This window comes from Cavia porcellus, unplaced genomic scaffold (genome assembly GCF_034190915.1).
Source record: "Cavia porcellus strain 051 isolate PalLab524CR breed Dunkin Hartley unplaced genomic scaffold, mCavPor4.1 scaffold_13, whole genome shotgun sequence".
Lineage (NCBI taxonomy): Eukaryota > Metazoa > Chordata > Mammalia > Rodentia > Caviidae > Cavia > Cavia porcellus.
The window spans coordinates 36683713-36702071 of NW_026947496.1; the positions used below are offsets into that span (position 1 = coordinate 36683713).

The 18359-nt window shown below is 33.3% G+C and overlaps 1 protein-coding gene across 6 annotated transcripts in view; it reads left to right on the forward strand.

Annotated features, from left to right (window-relative positions):
• Ryr2 (ryanodine receptor 2) overlaps window positions 1–18359 on the forward strand; it is a 659796-nt gene that overhangs the window by 530987 nt on the left and 110450 nt on the right. For all 6 annotated transcript variants that reach the window (XM_063260102.1, XM_063260104.1, XM_063260105.1 and 3 more), the window contains 4 exons: window positions 8468–8528; window positions 9669–9907; window positions 11294–11375; window positions 14789–14919. In XM_063260102.1, coding sequence (XP_063116172.1) covers window positions 8468–8528; window positions 9669–9907; window positions 11294–11375; window positions 14789–14919 — 513 coding nt within the window. The remainder of the gene's footprint in view (window positions 1–8467; window positions 8529–9668; window positions 9908–11293; window positions 11376–14788; window positions 14920–18359) is intronic.

The following is an 18359-nucleotide window of genomic DNA, read 5'->3' on the forward strand; positions in this document are numbered from 1 at the left end:
ACAGTAATTCCATCTCTTTGTAATTCTAATATTTGTTTAGGATTGTGTTCTAAATCTGTTAGTCTTTAAACACTATTAATTTTATTTTTAATAGGAATTTATTGGAGACCTATTTCATAATGTTGTATAATTTTACATATTCTTTATATTATTAAACATGTCCTTAATGCTTCAGTTTTGCTTCAGTATTTGTCTTTATGGTAGTAAAAACTCTAGGATGCCTTTAACATACTGTATTATAAACATACTCTCTCATTAAATCTTAAGCATTTAAACCCTAGTGTTATCACTTAGTTTAGGCTAATATAATGCCCTGGAGGAATAGTGGTGGTTGAATCTGAAAAACCTAGATGTAAGTACTGGTTTTATAAATTAACCACCTGAAGTATTTACACAAAGGATTTAAACTGAACCTTTCTTCTTTCATTTTATAGTAAGTTAAAGTCACTAATGTTAGAGATACATTGTGTACATCAAATCTAAGATAATAAATGTTGAAGTGCTTACAGCTTTCGCATGTAAGTCATTCCTAGTTTGACTTCAGATTTATTTAAATCACATTTTATATCTTACATAAATCAAATTACATAAGCAAACTAGAGGACTTGGCTATTTGAAATACACATACTGTGAAATCTTTATAATTCATTTTCTAGACTGAATCAAAAATAGTTTAAACCAGGTATTTACTCTGTGTCTTATCAGCTATGCCACTGTGATTTTTCCAGAAAAGAGAATCTAATAGCATATATGCAGTGTTTGTTTGTATATAGTCATATTTATCTCTTATTTATTTCTTTTACCTTACCTTTATATAATTTGCCTGAATTCTGGTAGGAAATAAATAAATTATCTAATTATCTTTCCTGTTCTGTTTTAGTTAAAACATTTCATGCCCTAACCTAGAAATAAATTGAGACAGAATTCAAAACTGTCAAAGAAATAGTTGGGTTTCGTGATGATGAGCAATGGTAAATATATAGAAAGACAGACATAAAACATAAAAGTCAGGCATTGGAGACAAGAGCAAGTCTTAAAATAGACACAGTATTCATCCTCCTGGTAGTAATGGTGGCTAGCAGTGTCTAATAAGTAATGGAATATTTATTACAATTTGGTTGCCAAATTATAATTATATATCCAAATTTTATGTATAGCAAGAAAAATTTTCTGTCATCCAAAGAGGGGACCATAAATTTCGGACTTCCGTATTTGTGTATTTGACCTACTTTAAAATATTTCTTGGACATTGAACCACCTATGTAAGAAAAGAAAAGCTCAGTTGTGGTCTTACATCTCATCTGCTCTTTTGGCAAATTTTAAATCATTGTGTTTTATGTTGGGAAAGGTAAAGTTTGTTTTTTTTAAGAGATGGTAAACTGTATTCCCCACAAATTTCTGAAGCAAGCAGAAAGGGAAACACCAAGAAAAATCATCTCATTTTATATTAGGCTTCCTTGCTTTAGTTGTGGAATGTTTGCTAGTGATTGTGAGTTAGTGCACATGTGTAGTTGAAAATTTACTTAGGACATTAATAGAACCTACACAGGCTGACAAGTGATAAGGACTCCACTTAGCATTTTCAAAGACCCTTTAATAACTAAAGTAGTGCTGTGTTTTTAGATTTTATTTTTTATTTTTTATTTTTTTTTGGTATCAGGATTCAAACTCATTACCTCGTGCTTGGCAGGCAGGCGCTGAGAGTAGTACTGTTTTTGTTTTATTTCTTTCAACTTTCGTTAATTAGAAATTCTAATTGCTAAATTCAAGGCAGTTAGAGGATTCTCAAGGTCTCCTACTATAGCCTATTTAAACCTTCAGTCATTTTTAGAGGAAGCAGAATATAACAGAGACCCCGCCAGTGCTAGGACTGGTGAACAGGTCTTTGTATATCAGGGCCCTTTGAGGGCTTTAGGTTAGCATGTAAAGATAAATCTAGTGCCTTAACTGCATTATTCAGTTGACACTGATTGTGTGTCTGCTGTGTCTGCATTCTCTCATGACATGTAGATAGAGGAAGATTTTCTTTCCACTGCTACATGGAGTCCTATTTAATACACCTTCACCTGGACCACTCCAAGACCCCAGTGACCATTCTCTCTGAATCTCCTCTTGCCTTGTTAAACTATATTCTGCACAATCTTATCTCCCCCAGAGCACCAGTCTGTCATATCACGTTCCTTTCTTTCAATGATTCCATTTCTTTAGAATAGACACCAAATGTCTTCATTTAGCCATGTGGGATCACTGCATACTGTCTTCCTCCTGGAACACCCTATCCTCATTCTCTTGTCTTCTGGCTCATTTTGCAATTTTAGCTTCATGGGCCTTCTTTCTGCATGGGCTCTTTACATATGCTACAGTTATCACCTGAGGATGTCCCTATAAGACATGCATTCTCAGTTCACATCCAGAATAGAGTACATTTCTCATGCTTCAGATTGCAGTACCACTACTCCTCTCTGAAAATCTTTCCATGGTGTCTTAGTTACTTTATGCTCGTCACTGAGACAAAATACCTGATGCCCAAGTTGGGAAAGGAAAGGTTTATTTCTTACAGTTTTTGGAGGTTTCAGTCCATGCTCAGTTGGCTTCCAGGTAGGCGGGCATGGCTGGGCTGCCTTTCATAGGGGCTGCAAACTCAAACTAGCAAAGAGGAAGAGACACCTTCTTCCTGCCATTACATCACATCCTGGCTCCACCCCTTTGTGGGTGGAGCACTGACACCATCAATCCAAGCACTAGACACTGAATGAATAACAAATACACAATGCAAACTCATGAGGCCTGGGACACAGACATAAACCATGACACATGGCCTCTCTAATCATATTGCTACGTCTTACTTTCATACCAGTCTCCTGCTCTATATATCTTTGCTTCATATTGCTGACAGTGTGTTTTTTGGATTAAAATGTGTCCCTCGCAGGACTCTCAGTTCTGTGAGGGCACATAGTCCCCTCCACCCCAGGAATTAGCAGGCAATGTGGTACAGATTGTGTTTTTAGAATAGCTGATGAATGGCTGAATGACCCAACCAGATCCTGCCTTTAAGAAGCCTCCAGTCTAATATACAGTAGATCAAAAAGAAGGTACTGAGTATAGTGAAATGGTGCTGTAAATTTGAAGTTTTCTTATATTCACCAAGTTTAAGACTTTTTTCTTGAGATTATTAATAGTATTATATCCAGTTATCCTGTAGTTTAATAAAATCATGTCTTTAAATTTATTTTTTAAACTCCATCTAGAAAAATTAAAGTGCTTATATTTAAAAGGAAATAATATGCAATAAATGGCCCTTTAAATACCAAGATTATGAAAGTCACTCAACAGTGATCCTTTCATTTCCAGGAACTATTTGAGAAGACTAATATGAGATATTTGTCATTTGTAGACTTTTTCTACTTTCTCCTACCAGTTTTCTGGTGAATTTCCAGTACCCTAGTAAGATACTAAGTCCTCTAGACACCTTCCAAAGTCAGTGGAGAATTTCTGAAATTTTGACAAGAATTTCTTGGAAATTTGCCACAAGCCAGTATTTTGCACATCATGAGCACACTACTGCAGAATTTCTTCTGATTTAAACTTCATTGACAGAAGAACTCAATATTAGTACAACTCCAATATTACCTTCAGGAATACTGATCAAGATACATATTATGTGTTTAAAATGAAATAGTAGGCAGTAAAAATTTCATTTTCCACTTGAGCGCCTATTTTAAAACAGTGCATAAATCTTAATATTGTGTTTCAGTTTTAAAATTAAATACTAGAGTAGTACAATGAATTCTTTCTTTCAACTCTTATATTTCTCTGATCAATAAATTACTGTGTTGGGTTTATATTGATATTGTTGGTTTCTCCACAAAATCATTCATATATTTAAAAGACTGCTATTCTATATCAGTAGATACTAGAAAATTAATATATGTTTATGTTATTCCTATTGATGTTCAGATTGTGCCTTGTTTGGTAGCATACATGTAGTGGAGGGAAAATTATTTAAAGTACTAAGAATAGTGCATTTCTGAGAATTGAATGTCTCTTTATCTTGAGAATTTAATGATTTGGTCAGGTACAATCTCCTACCATGTATTGGGTTCTTTTATTTGAAACCTGAAAAATCATTAAAGTGTTTTCTAATTTAAAATTCTGTAGTTTTATAACAAATGCTTGGTCAACTCAAAGTTTTCTGAATTTAACTTGACATACATACTGTAAAAGAAAATGACATATTTCTTATTGGATAATAAATTCAGAAATATTGGAATAAGACACTTACAATGAAAAGAGTTTTAGAAGGTAATATTAGAACAGTAAAGGCATTTCTGTTTCTGTTAAGCATAACATTAGTGGAAAATTTCTTGACCTTAGGACAAATCAATAGAATAGGCAATTTTCCAAAATGTATTCTCATTTTAACTGAAGTTCTCACTAAATTAGGGGCAAATAATTTTACTCATTCACAAACTGCAAAAATGATAGTCAATGATAGTTTTCAATTTCCTTTTAATCCTTCATAATTTTAAGAGAAATTTCTGTTTTAGTATACTTTTATTTCATATTATTAATAATTCAGCCAACATGACTCTTTTCTTTAAAGAGAATATAATGAAATGTTATTTCACGAGCAGCACTAAAAAGTAGAAAAGAGTAAAAATAGAGAGAATAAATATTACCATGACTGCTATTGTTGTCTACAAAGGGGAAAAGGTTACCACCCTGAAAGTTCTCAGTGTATCAGATTATAAGACAAAAATGGTACATGATACCTCAAGTCTAAAAAAAAAGATTTAGAGTTCCTGAATTACAGAAACTTTGTATTAAAAACAAAAAATAATTTGGGCTTAAAATACAAAAAGTATCATTTCTTTATATTTTTAACAGTAAAGCAAAATAAAAATAGAACAATGATAGAGTTTCAAAACAGGATAATAACGAATTAACAATGGTTAATATATTGCACATTGTTGTCTTCAAAATAGTTGCTCAGATTACAAGATATAGGCATGCAAAATTAACCAGTATAAGCACAAGCTGATCAAAATATCATTTATATTCCATTTTAGCTGTTTATTATTTATTAAATTGTAGTAAGTTGTAGAATGAGAGTCACAACATTATTTGCAACCCAATGTTGTCTGTCGTATCTATCTCCAACAGATGCAGATACACACACCCAACCTAAAATCCCAATAGGATACTGCTTTCAGAGCATGTAAACCCTTATGTGTTTTTAATGATATGAAAACTTAATTACCACTTTAATGTTTTGCCATCTTACCATACTTTACTAGCCTTCCTGTTCTTACTAAAAGCATGGCTAACATGTCTGGTTATGGCAGTTTGGGTGGCCTTAAGAGTTACATTTACTTAACACTCCTTGGTCACTGCTTTCTTCTAGATTCACCATTACTGGCTCCTTAACCTATGCTAAAGGAGTTGATGCTTTTGCTTGGCCTGTAAATTAAAATGTTGAAGGCAATACTTTTTTGCCATTCCTTCAGGTTCTTTGTTGACATTTTTACACTGCAGTGATTCCATTTAAAGTTGTTCTGTGTGTAATAGGTGTATGAGGAAATAGAAAAGGGGTTTGTAGTTAGTCTCAACAATCACAGAAATCTCATTTTACCAGTACTCATTTTCATTTGATGGACAGAACATTCTGGCCACTAGTGCAGTTCCCACTCTTAAAGTCCCAGAGTCATTCCATAAATATTTAATCAAGTGCTTGCTACATGTTAGACACTATTCTAGGCGCAGTGGAAAAGCAAACAAGAAGCTCAACCTCTCAAGCTTGTGTGAGTAGAAATTTACAGTACCTCCAGCCACTCCTATGGAAAGAATGTGGTTCATCTTCAGGACCAAGTAAAACACTGATAATCTATAATTAGAGACAGAAGATCACAGAAGAAAGGGAAAGAAAAAGCACGTGTTTTAAGAGAGCAAAGGACCAATTTCTGTGATCTGGCTCTGGATAATAGCTGCATGGACTGATAAGCGCTATTGTTTCCCTTCTTCCCTATGGACTTTCTCTATCATTTTGGGACTGCATCTCATTTATCTTATATGCTTCAAGACAGTAGAGGTTCTGGGACCTTCTCCCATATTTTTGTTGACTAATTTCATTGAGATTCATAGTTTCTAAATTTATTTATGTACTTTTGATGCCCAGATGTATTTCTGCACTCCAGAGTTTTATAGCATCTTCCACATCTGAATAAGCCCATCATATTTAACATGTCCAAAGTGAGTGGCACCACCCATACATAATCACTGCTTTCCCCTGAGCTCCCCACACACCAGTGAGTGCTACCACATTCCCTATCTGCTCAGGCAAGCCATTGATGTTATCTCTGTCTATTCTTTCTCTCATCTCACATTCCATCCATCAGGAAGTCCTTAAAACATATCCTTAATGTCTTCACTGCTAATAATATCCTAATCCAAGTTTGCTATCATCAGTCAAGTGCTTCAGCTTTCTCAATCACTTCCCATTCCTGTTTTTCCAGAGTACATCGTGCATTACTCCTTTTAAAATAGAAATTGCGTTCTATCCCATCTTGCTGGTAACCTGAAGAGTCTAACAGTGGTTATGAGGCTCTAGAACTGGGCCTTTCCCAACTCTCCATCTTAAATCCTTCGTTTTCCCTTCATCTCATAGCCTCAGCCACTCTGATGTACTTGCCTGGAACACCATGTTCAGTTTTTGCCCTGACCTTTGCACCTACTATTTCGGTGTCTGGGTCTATTCTCTGCGTGATATTTTTTTTTCCCTCATGACATTTGAATCTGTTCAAATGCCATGTCAAGGAGGAACTCATGACCATGCAGTATTCTAGCCACCTGCTCTAATTCCTACTCCCTTTTGTATTCTATAGTCATATAATTATATATTTTATTGTGGCATGATAATTATGTTGTGTGCTGATTTTTTGACTTAATGGTTTCTTCATTCCCATTAAATTCAGGTACCACAAGGACTGTATTTTGTTTTTTAATGAAGGCTAGGCATGGGTGGTGTGTACTTTTAATCTAAGAGCTCTGGAAAACTGAGTCAAGAAGAGTTCAAGTTTGAACACAGCCTTGACAACTTAGTGACTTAGCTAGACCTTGTCTCAAAAAAGAGATAGGGATATTGGTAAATGCAGAGGTACTAGGTTCATTCCCTAGTACTAAAACAAAAACAAGGAAAACAAGATTGAAGGAGCCTAGTATTTAATATTTTCTTGTTGAAATAATTAAATGGATAATGTGTCTAAGGGTTATACTAAAATTTCTGGAGCTGGATTCTGCCAATAAATGATAGGTAAATAACAAATTCTACCTTCTTATTTTATGCACACTAATACCAGAAATTCCCAGAGTCAAAAGACAAATTAATGAGACATTGTCTTAAAAACTCAGTCCCAGTCTTAAATACCTTAATTTTGCCTTTCTTTGTATTTCACTGACTTGGCTTTGCCCATGTTCTAAGATAGATTAATTTTCACATATATTTAAGTCTGTTAGCATTATATAAAGAATATAACATATTTATTCTAAAAACTTTTTTTGAAATAAGAATTGTCACCCTCAGAACCCAGGACAACGTGTGTGTGTGTGTGTGCGTGTGTGCGTGTGTGTGTGCCTTTGTATATGTGCAATGAAAGTATAGAATGGGGAACAGATAATGTCAAATTATATGGAAGTGCTCAATATTACTTTGTAATCTTTTATTTACTTTTTTTGTATTCCTATCAAAAATAAAATACATAAAATATTTATATCACTAGTGTTTCTGCACACCCTGATGAAGCATGCCAACCCAAACGAATGAATCTCACCTTACTTTGAGGAAGAGTTATTTCTGTTTCAAATATATCATACATGTATTGTTTGATTTCTTCAACCTCTGATTTTTTTACATGCTGATATTATAAGATGTTTCTTTTTGCCAAAATAAAACAATAATGTTCAGGCAAATCAATTTATCTTACTACAATAAAATTCAGGCAAATTAATTCATCTTAAAGCACTTAATGAAATAAGAAAGCAAAGACACCTGGAGTAATTAAAGTGGGATTAAAATGCTTAAACTTTTATCCCACCTCATTTTATAAAGATTATGAGCTGACTTTAAAAATCTGCCTACGATATGCCTTAAAAAGGAAATTAAGTGGTGTGGGAGGGGAAACATACATGAAGAACTCAGTTAAAGTTCTTTTAGCTTTGTGCAGTGCTTTTGAATGCTTTTTGAGCATGTCAGCTATTTGATAAGACATGCTTTATTGCTTTTCTACTTACATTTGCATAACCACTTTTAAGCAGAAAAACTGCATGATTTAAAACTTGGTTATTAAAAGTTTTTAATTGAGTTATTACTAAGTTATGCCATTAACTAATTTTGCAACACAAATATTAGTAGAAAAGAAATACCTTGAGAAATTCTCAGTGCAACTGATATAGCTTTTTGTTTCCCCTTCAGGAAATGATGCAACCTCAATTGTCAACTGTCTTCATATTTTGGGTCAGACCTTGGATGCAAGGTAAATGGACACATTTTTGTCTAAATAAATGAATGTATTCTTATGATTCATAAGAATGCTAAGAAGGACCCAGTTTTTGGAATTGTAGTAAAAACTTTAGTAGAAAGAAAATCTTTAGTAAATTATGAACATACTGGCAGTTTACTTACATGATTATATGTTATTTAAATTTAAAATAATTTCCATAGAAGCTAGGAACATAATGAGGGTGACGCTGAGAATGTATCATGAGAGAAAAAATTCTACAGTAACAGCTCTAGGTGTCTAAATAGCTTCAAAGTGTAAGTCTTGTGTTTAGCATTCATAATAATGTTTGACTTTCTGGAAAATATGAGAATTTTATCCTGATTTTGAAAATGGATAAAGTAATGCTTAAGATTGCATGGCAGGAATGCAGGTAGACTCAAGGTGATGTTCTCAAGTGATGTGCTTACTATTCTGCCCTATTGTAGACTTGATGAGAAATCCTGTATGTTGACAAAAAAAATCATTTTATTTAGTATGATAGTATTACAGCCTTGGAGCTTTATATTTAACTCATATAGTGTCTAAGATAAATCACAATCTAGTTCTTAGATGTCTCCCATAAGAGGATATTTTTTGTCATTTGGTATCATGGTTTAGCTGGTATTAAATGTTTCTTTCATGCTAAGTGTCTGAGGAAATGCTACTATTTGGTTGGATCTGGGATTAGCTAACCAGCTCAGAAGCTGTGTTTTGCCCATTATCTTATAACTATCTCAAAATTTGAGAGCATAAAGTATTTGCACAGCCTTTTTCTTTGAAATCTTCAGTGAAATTGATGATGAAATCACTTGGAGAAAGCAACTTAAAAAGTTACATTTTCCTGTAACTTCAGATATATTTTAAAAAAAAACTTGTATAGTTAATTTGAAAAGTTTGGAGGACTAGGAATGTAGCTCTGTGGTGAACCAATTGTCTAGCATGCTTGCAGTCCTGGTTATGATCCCTAGCATTGCAATAATAATAATAATAATAATAATAATAATAATAATAATAATAATTACAATTCTGGGGGGCGCTGGGCGCTATAATGGAGAAATAAACATAACATAGGCCACATGTTTGCATTTCATTTGTACCGTTGGAAGGTACAAGCTCTCTCATATTAATTTTCAGGACTGTGATGAAGACTGGACTAGAGAGTGTTAAAAGTGCACTTCGAGCTTTTCTGGACAACGCTGCGGAGGATCTGGAGAATACTATGGAAAACCTTAAACAGGGCCAATTCACGCACACCAGGAACCAACCTAAGGGGGTGACTCAAATTATCAATTACACTACGGTGGCACTCTTGCCAATGCTGTCATCTTTATTTGAACATATTGGCCAGCATCAGTTTGGAGAAGATCTAATATGTATGTAAAATCTATTACTTAGAGTTTCATATTTGAGATGGTACAATTTAGAAATTGTATAAACAACATCTGGGTCATTCAAGAGTTTGCTTATGCATTAAAATGCCTTTTTTCCCAAAAAAGTTTATGTGTTGACATTTGAATTATAGAAACCATTTGTACAGAGTTAGCTCTCTAAATCACACAAGTCTACTGGGAAAACTGGTAAAGTGCTGATTATATACAGTGACTTCTACATTGTTGAAATATGGGTTCTAAAATCTATTTCTTCATTGAGTCTTTCCATTAAATTTTCTAAGTTGGATCATATGACATGATGCATTGAATATTTTCAAATTGTTTGATGAGCTATACTACTTAATAGTATGAAAACTACTGAGACACAAAGTCTGTGTGAACAATTGGGCCGCGAGGAGTACTCAGTTATCTTTGGTTTCTAGGTTTCAGTCAGTTTTCATGGAAGGTGTATTTGGTTGTAGCTTAAATTCTAGCTACAGAAAATATGTACAGACCTTCCCAAGATTAAATGGAAAACATAAAATGTGAGCTGGTCTAAGATCCTGGTTTGTCGCTGGTCTGAACAGGGGACCCATTCACACACCACACTTCCAGGATATGGGTTCCTCAGGTGGTGGGCAACACTCAGTGAAATTATCTTTCAGTGTCTGCCACAAGTACCAGTTTGAAAACCTTGGTTCTAACAAGTAGGAGCATTGATTACAGCACAGTGTGTACACAGAAACAGGTCTGAGCACAAAGGTTATTTCTCCACTCCTGATGTGGTGTATCCACCAGGAATGCTACCTGACTTTAACTTACAGATTCAAAGTCCTTAGATTCCTTTGCATTGTAAATATGTTTTATTGGATAATAGATCATCTAAAAGGTTTTAATTTACCACCATTAATAAATACCAGAGTAAAATGACTGATGTCTTGAAGGTCAAGTCATTTGGAAAGAAGTAACAGATTGCTCCACTTGGTATCCTCATTATCATTTGATAGTTATAGCAAACAATGCAGTTATCACATGCCTTTGGAACAAAAGTCAACAGCTGCCCATATCCTCCTCCTTCCAGATATTCTGGTGGTTAAGTTTATTCTTGGAGATATCTCTTATGTTTATACCTAGGGAAAAATTACAAAGAAATTGTTTCTGATGATTTTCTGGGTCATCACAGCATGTTCTTTAGAAAATTTTCAGTTCCCTAAAGAAATTAATTTTGAAAAAAAATTTTTTCCTTCATTTTGTCTATCTGTTCTTATTTTGCTTTTTTTCAAATGTTAAAATAGTAGAATATGTTTAATAAGGACCTTTTTTTAGTCTAATCTTGCTCAGGACAATTATAAATGGTTTTGTTTTAAGTGAGATTCTCTTTTTCCTTAGTGGAAGATGTACAAGTGTCTTGTTATAGAATTCTGACTAGCTTATATGCTTTGGGAACCAGCAAGAGTATTTATGTGGAGAGGTAAGAACTTTAAAGTTTAAATTTGTATTAATAGCTGTTTCAAGACTCTTCATTTTGTAACTGTCCTTCTAAGCTAAATCAGATAGACCTTTAAATTCTTTGAGAGTATAGTAATTAGACAAAATTTAAGCTAAATAAAAATTGGTAAAGGATTGTGGAGTTATGCAAAAAAAGTAAAACCAATAATGATAAAGAACATATTTAAAGTTGGGACAAGTTTCTGAAGAAACTTGCTAGTACAGTTTCTCATTGTAGATCACATATACAAAGTAGCCTGAATATAGGCAGTTCTTCAAATCAGTTTATGTTTCTAAGTTCTCAAGTTTCTAGAGAAACTAGTCTGGCGTTGCCAACTGCTGAAAAAGTAAAAACAGATACTGCATTGAATTCCAAGTAAGACAACATTGGCAACTTTAATAAGAAATTTCTGAGGACCAGAGAAGACAGCCAGGATGGATAAAATAAGCAGACATTATGATAACACAGTTGGTATGATCACAAGAATGTTGAATGTGTTAGAGTAAAAAAATACATTGTCATTTATCTCCCTCTAATTACATCCCCCCACTTCAAACACGTTTATCCCATATTCTTACCATGTTCTGAAGCAGTTCTGCACATCCCCTTTCATGAGTAGATTTAATTGCAATGTTGTTGCTGCCTCATCCTGATTGCCTTTCATGATTATTTTCACTTTGGGGGAGAGGCGGAAGCTGCATGGTGCCAGATCCAGTGAATAAGGCAGATGAGGACACACTGTAATGTTTTTATGAACTTTCCTTTCCATTGAATGACACTCAGTAGCAATAATACCCTTCATCATATATTTTTGATCACATCTTGAAACACTCACAAAACTTCCAAAACCACTTCAGAAAGTGGCAAGAACAATGGAGTGTGTTTGAAGCTACGGGAGTATTTTGCGAAGGATTAATGTCAATCTATCTTTTAATATAATAAATTTTAAAAACTGAAATATTTGCTATATATTTTGATGTCACTTCCTCTACCAAAAGTAGATATAAAGCCTCCCCACATTAATCTATAATTAATAACAATGCATTTTCAAAAACAAATTTGTTTTTTACTGAAATTGGTAAAATAATCTGCAAATTCATTTCAAAGAATAAGCCCATGAAACTAGTCAGCAAAATGTTGATATGAAAAGAGACAGTGATAAAAGGGTACTCAGCTACCAAATAAAACTCACAAATCTAAAGTAAGGAAATAGGGTGACAATGACATAGAAATATAAAATTATATGCAGACAGTGATGATTTATTTTACTCTTAATAATTGGTAAATTTTGGCTATATTTTATGAGCAATGCTTTCGTATGGTTTTCATATTTATAAAATATCTTAAAAAGGAAGTAAATTTATGTCATAATATTTTATTTTTGACATGTAGGATATTTTCTCTTTTTCACTAACTTAAAAAAAATGCTCAATTGGGGCTGGGGATTTAGCTCAGCAGCATAAGCGCCTGCCTTGCAAGCAGGCGGTCGTGAGTTCGATCCCTAGTACCGATAAAAATGAAAAAGACAAAAAAAAAAAATGCTCAATCTGTGTTATGTATACATTTTTTTTTCCTTCGCTATATCTCAGGATCTGGAATTCTAGATTAAAGCCATGCATAAATGAAATTATTATGATAGCTCAAAATCTTTTCACAAAATTGATGCAGTTTATATTTTCAACTTTTATAATCAAATACTCATTTTCTCATTTCTGATGATTTTTAATATTTGAAAATTTAATAGTTAAAACTAGAGGTTCTGTTTTTTATTTTTGAATGTATTTCCTTAGTTCCTAGTTATTTCTATTTTTATACTTACTTTTTCACTTGTATTTCTTAACTTTATATTTTTCTCATATATTATTTCTCTGTTAATGTTCTGTCTTAATGATAATCATTTTGTCCCTTAAAGTGACTAATCTCTTGGCTGTTATTTTTCCTGTTTTTATAAATGAAAGCATTTTTATACCTTTGTAGTATTTATATATAAAACACTATGTACAGATAATGTTTTATGACTTGGGAAATTTGAATTTTTATTTAAACAAATTTAGATATATTTAAACATATATATATATATATATATATATATATATATATATATATATAGCAAGTATATAGAACATATATATGAAATAATTGATAGTTTAAAACAGTTTGTAGTACACTTTTGGCAGGTAAAGATTCAAATATTTATTTTCCTAGATGTTTCCTATTTTCAGTTGTGTTATACTTACCTTTTTAATCCTATTGTTAATTCATTAAATATTAATCAAGTGCCAGATCCTGGGACATACCAGTGAACATGATAATTCCTCTCCTTCTTGGCTCTTACATCTGATGGGAGAAACCAAAACCAAACAAGATAAATACAATACTGTCAAGATTTGATTTGTTCTGTGAATAAGCACTAGTATAGAGAACCAAGCAGTTAGGGATGTATCTTTTAGAGGTTGACATTTAAAACTCATAACCAATAAATGTGCACAACCATATAATCACCTAAGGATATGTTTTTAGAATATCACCCTATTGCTGAATGTCATATGGTTATATGATAATTCTGTGAAAATTTTAAAACTGTATCCTAAGAGAAGTAATGTTTTTCTGAGAATGTCAGTTTTAAAGTAGTTTTTATTAAAATCTTTATAGGCATTTATAATGTGTTGAAATGGTTCTCACATTAGTCTACGTTTAACAAACAGCTTAATGTGCTAGCAGAGTCTTGGGTTCAGCAGCCTGCTAGTGGAGAGGTGGGGTTAATGGCAGTGGCAGAAGAGCCTCAGGTCAGAGCCTACCCTAGATCAGCTGGTTATAGTCTGATTTCCTCAAGAGCTCCTTTCTGCTGTAAACTATATATCAATTTTAAATATTATCAGTAGCATTTAGCATCTATCATGTGTAAGCATTTCTGCAGCTATCTTGAAATTACTTTCATGTAGTGCATTTGCAAAGGATGTATTAGTGTTTTAGTATCTGTGCTTCACTTTTAACTTTTCTGAATTCAATTAGTCACCTAGCAAGAATTTTGTTTTTCAGTAGGTCATTCTCTTAAAGAAAAAAAAGACATAGAGGCACAGAGGGAGAGAAGGAGGGATGAAAATGTTTAAATTTGTGGGGGAAAAACAGTGCTTTCTTATAATTTTGTTTTATCTTGTTATTTTGGTCTGTACTCTTTCTACCTTCCTGTTTAGTAACAGATAATTTACCTTTTATTAAGTGGAACATGGTTTGCTTTGGAACCCATATCATGTTTCGCAATCTAGAAATTGGATGAGGGCTTTACTTTATTAATAGTAATATAGTATTATTCCTTTCGTAGTCAAACATGGCAATTTTAATATAACTTCTTTAATTATTCCTTGGGAGACAAAATAATGATTTTCTAATTACAGGCAACGCTCTGCATTAGGAGAATGTCTGGCTGCCTTTGCTGGTGCCTTTCCTGTGGCATTTTTGGAAACTCATCTCGACAAACATAATGTTCACTCCATTTACAATACCAAGTCTTCAAGAGAGAGAGCAGGTAATGTTTTAGAAATATGTATGGCTAAAAGTTAATGACATTTGCTGTATTTTCCTACATTAGTTCTCAATAGGCAATTTCACTTTATGATTTCTCATTGCTCTTTGTTTTTAAGTAGTACTGATATAGGGGATGAAACTCCCAATCTACTAAATGTCCCAGTACAAGTTTGTTTTCTCTAAAACTGAAGAATGGTGTTTTGTTTCTTTTCTAATAACCCAAAAGGTTTCCAAAATGCAAACAAGATCTACCTTGTCTTCATAAATGCATGTCTCTCTGTGGGCTTCCTTCTTTATGTAAATGCATGTTTTTTAAATTTTATTTAAAAGTAAAAAGAGAAAAAACAAAACAAAGCAGTGTAAGGGTACAAGTAATACAGAACTACAAAAAAAAAAAAAAACAATAAGAAATCACCGGTTAATAGATTACATATTATCATCTTAGAGATAGCTGCTCAAATCACAGTATAAAAGCATACAAAGTGGACACTCAAACAGTGAGACTGCAAACAGTTGTGTTCAATGATCCAATCAAAAACATTAATATGGCCAGCTATTTAACACCCCTAAACACTCTTGCTGTTGTATCATTTAGAACCCTTTTTTTCCCTCTCTTTTTTACAACAAAATTTACACATTTTGGGTTTTATTACTCCTTAGTTCTTATTACTTTTTTTGGAGGGGAGAGAAAATAAAGTCAAATATGGCAAAACAAAGCTGTCAGTCAAACCAAGGATAGACATAGCACATGATGTAAAACAGAGTACAAGGTTATCAACAATGGTTATCAACAATGTCTCTTGTTTCCTTAAAAAGAATTGTCTATCTCATTAGATATTATAAAGTTGAACAAAACAGTAGAGAACAAGACCAATAAAACTTAAGCATTGTAAACATTACAGGACTTCCAAAGGAGACAATAGTCAAACCAGAATGGGCATCTTAGTGAATCTTATTGCCTTCAAAGTAGTTGCCTATACCCTCAAACTTGATACTATCATACAGAATGGAACAGAGTCTAATCAGTGAAAACAAGATAGTGGGAGTATTACAGGACTTCAAAACAAGTTAATAGGAAATCAAAAAGTTACTATTATATACCCTGCTAATTTTTAAAAATTTTCCCCTTAATTAAAAAAAACATAAAAAATAACTAAATAATTTTTTAATGAATAAGGCAGAGATTGAGATAAAACAGGACATAACAATATAACAATACAGGTCAAAGCATGACTGTTTCAGCAACCTAGTGGTTCACCACCAAATAACCCGACTTAATAGTAGTTACCATAGTGTCTGTCTTTTTCCTTGAAATATTTGAATAAAACTTCATATACTATAGCTTCAAGTATTTCCATATCAAGAAGCCCAGAATAAAGCTTTTCCAATTAATAAGTGAAAACTTTATAAGGCTTCAAGGCCACATAATGGGGAATCATGATTACCACATATTTTTATATATTTGAATCATTACTTACATTAGGGAAACTATTCGGTATTCATACATGTGAGATTGATTTATTTCACTTATGAGTATGGTCTCAAGCTGTGCCCATTTATTGATAAATATCTCAATGTGACCCTTACTTATAGCTGAATAATACTCCATTGTATAGAAATACCACAACTTTTTTATCCGTTCCTCAGTTGATGGAAATTTGGGTTGTTTCCAAGATCTGGCAATTACAAATTGTGCTGCTTTAAACATAGGTGCACATATATCACTGTGGTATGATGCTTTCAGTTCTTCTGGGAATATGCCTAGAAGTGGAATAGCTAGAATAAATGGGACTTCCAATCCCAGCTTTTTGAGAAATCTCCAGACTGACCTCCACAAAGGCTGCACAGTCTACACTCCCACCAACAGTGTAGGAGAGTTCCTTTTTCCCCACAGCCTCTCCAGCATTTGTTGTTGTTGGTTTTCTTGATCCTGGCCATTCTTTCAGGAGTGAGATGGTATCTCAGTGTGGTTTTAATTTGCATTTCTCTAATGACTAATGATGATGAACATTTTTTCATGTATTTATTTGCCATTTGCAGTAAATGCATGTTTTAATTAGCTCCTGGTTGGTTAGAAGAGAGTCCTATCAAGGTATTTTTCAATCGCTTAAATAATTATTATTTAATTTACTTATTTCATAATACCAATTTTATATAGCAGATGAAATGAAAAAATTAACTGTGTCTAATATTTTTCTACATAATTTCTATAATTTGTAAGAAGTTAGCGAAAAAATGGTTAGAACTGAACATGGTGATGCACAACTGTAATCCTAACATTCTGAAAGGCTGGAGCAGGATTGTAAGTTTGAGCCCAGAAGGCAGTTCAGACTCTGTCTTAAAGTTTAAAAGTCCCAGTGCAAAAGCCCTGAGTTCAATACTCAAGACTAAAAAAAAGTATTGTGTTAAATTATTAATCATCTAGATAGACATAAAATCTTATTGAGACTTTTCTAGCAGTTAATATTTCAGCTGTGAATGAAGATTATTTGTTGTCCTATGACAACCAATAGAATGTGTGAAGCAGTAATTTTCCTGCTTATGTTTCAGTTACATTTGTATTAACAAAGTAAACAAATTAAATTTAATGGTTTTATTCATCTTTTAATCACCTGACCAGCAACCAGATTTGTGATATATGCTTTGGTAGTAAAGGAAATATTCTATAAAGATGAATAATATATGATTCTTTTCCTCAGAAAATTTTTAGGTTCAGTAGCCAGAGAAAAATTAATAAACACATGTGGTGGATTGCAGAATAAAAGCTAAGCACAGAGGCATGTATCTGAAGTCCCAGCTACCCCAGAAACTGGCAAGAGGATTATTGGAGCCCAGAAATTTGAGAACAACCCAGGCAGCATGCAAAGACCCTGTCTCAAAGTAGTAGTAATAATAATAGTAAATAACTGAGAATAAAGACCATTAAGGTCACAAAAAAAAAAAAAAAGAACAGTTTTAGCAAAGATCTGGAAAGACTGCCTACTATTTATTCAAAACAAGCCATGAAATTAGAAGACTGGTACACTTGCACATAGGAAAACCCTGGAGCATTTTGACAGTGGCTGGAGATAGCTTTCAGAAGAGGGAAGAGTCAAAGATTAGAGTGCACAATCAGAAAGTGGGGCAATGAGTAACCTTCTCATGTCAGAGAAGGAGTGAGGACTATGCCAGTGGCCAAGGCGAATCCCTTTCCTGGCTTTGCAAAGAGAGTAATATGAATAGATCTATATTTTAGAAATCTCCTAGCAAAGATATGAAAGAAAAGCAACATTTGAGACACAGGTTATTCTTGTTTGCTGTCAGGTAGGTGGAACACCTGTTTAGGGTTTTCACAGGGGTAGCCATAACGTCATCCTCATGGGAACTTGGGAGGAAGAGGCGAGTCTTTGAAATAGTTGCCACAAAAAACCAAACCAAAACAAACAAACAAAAAAACCAAAA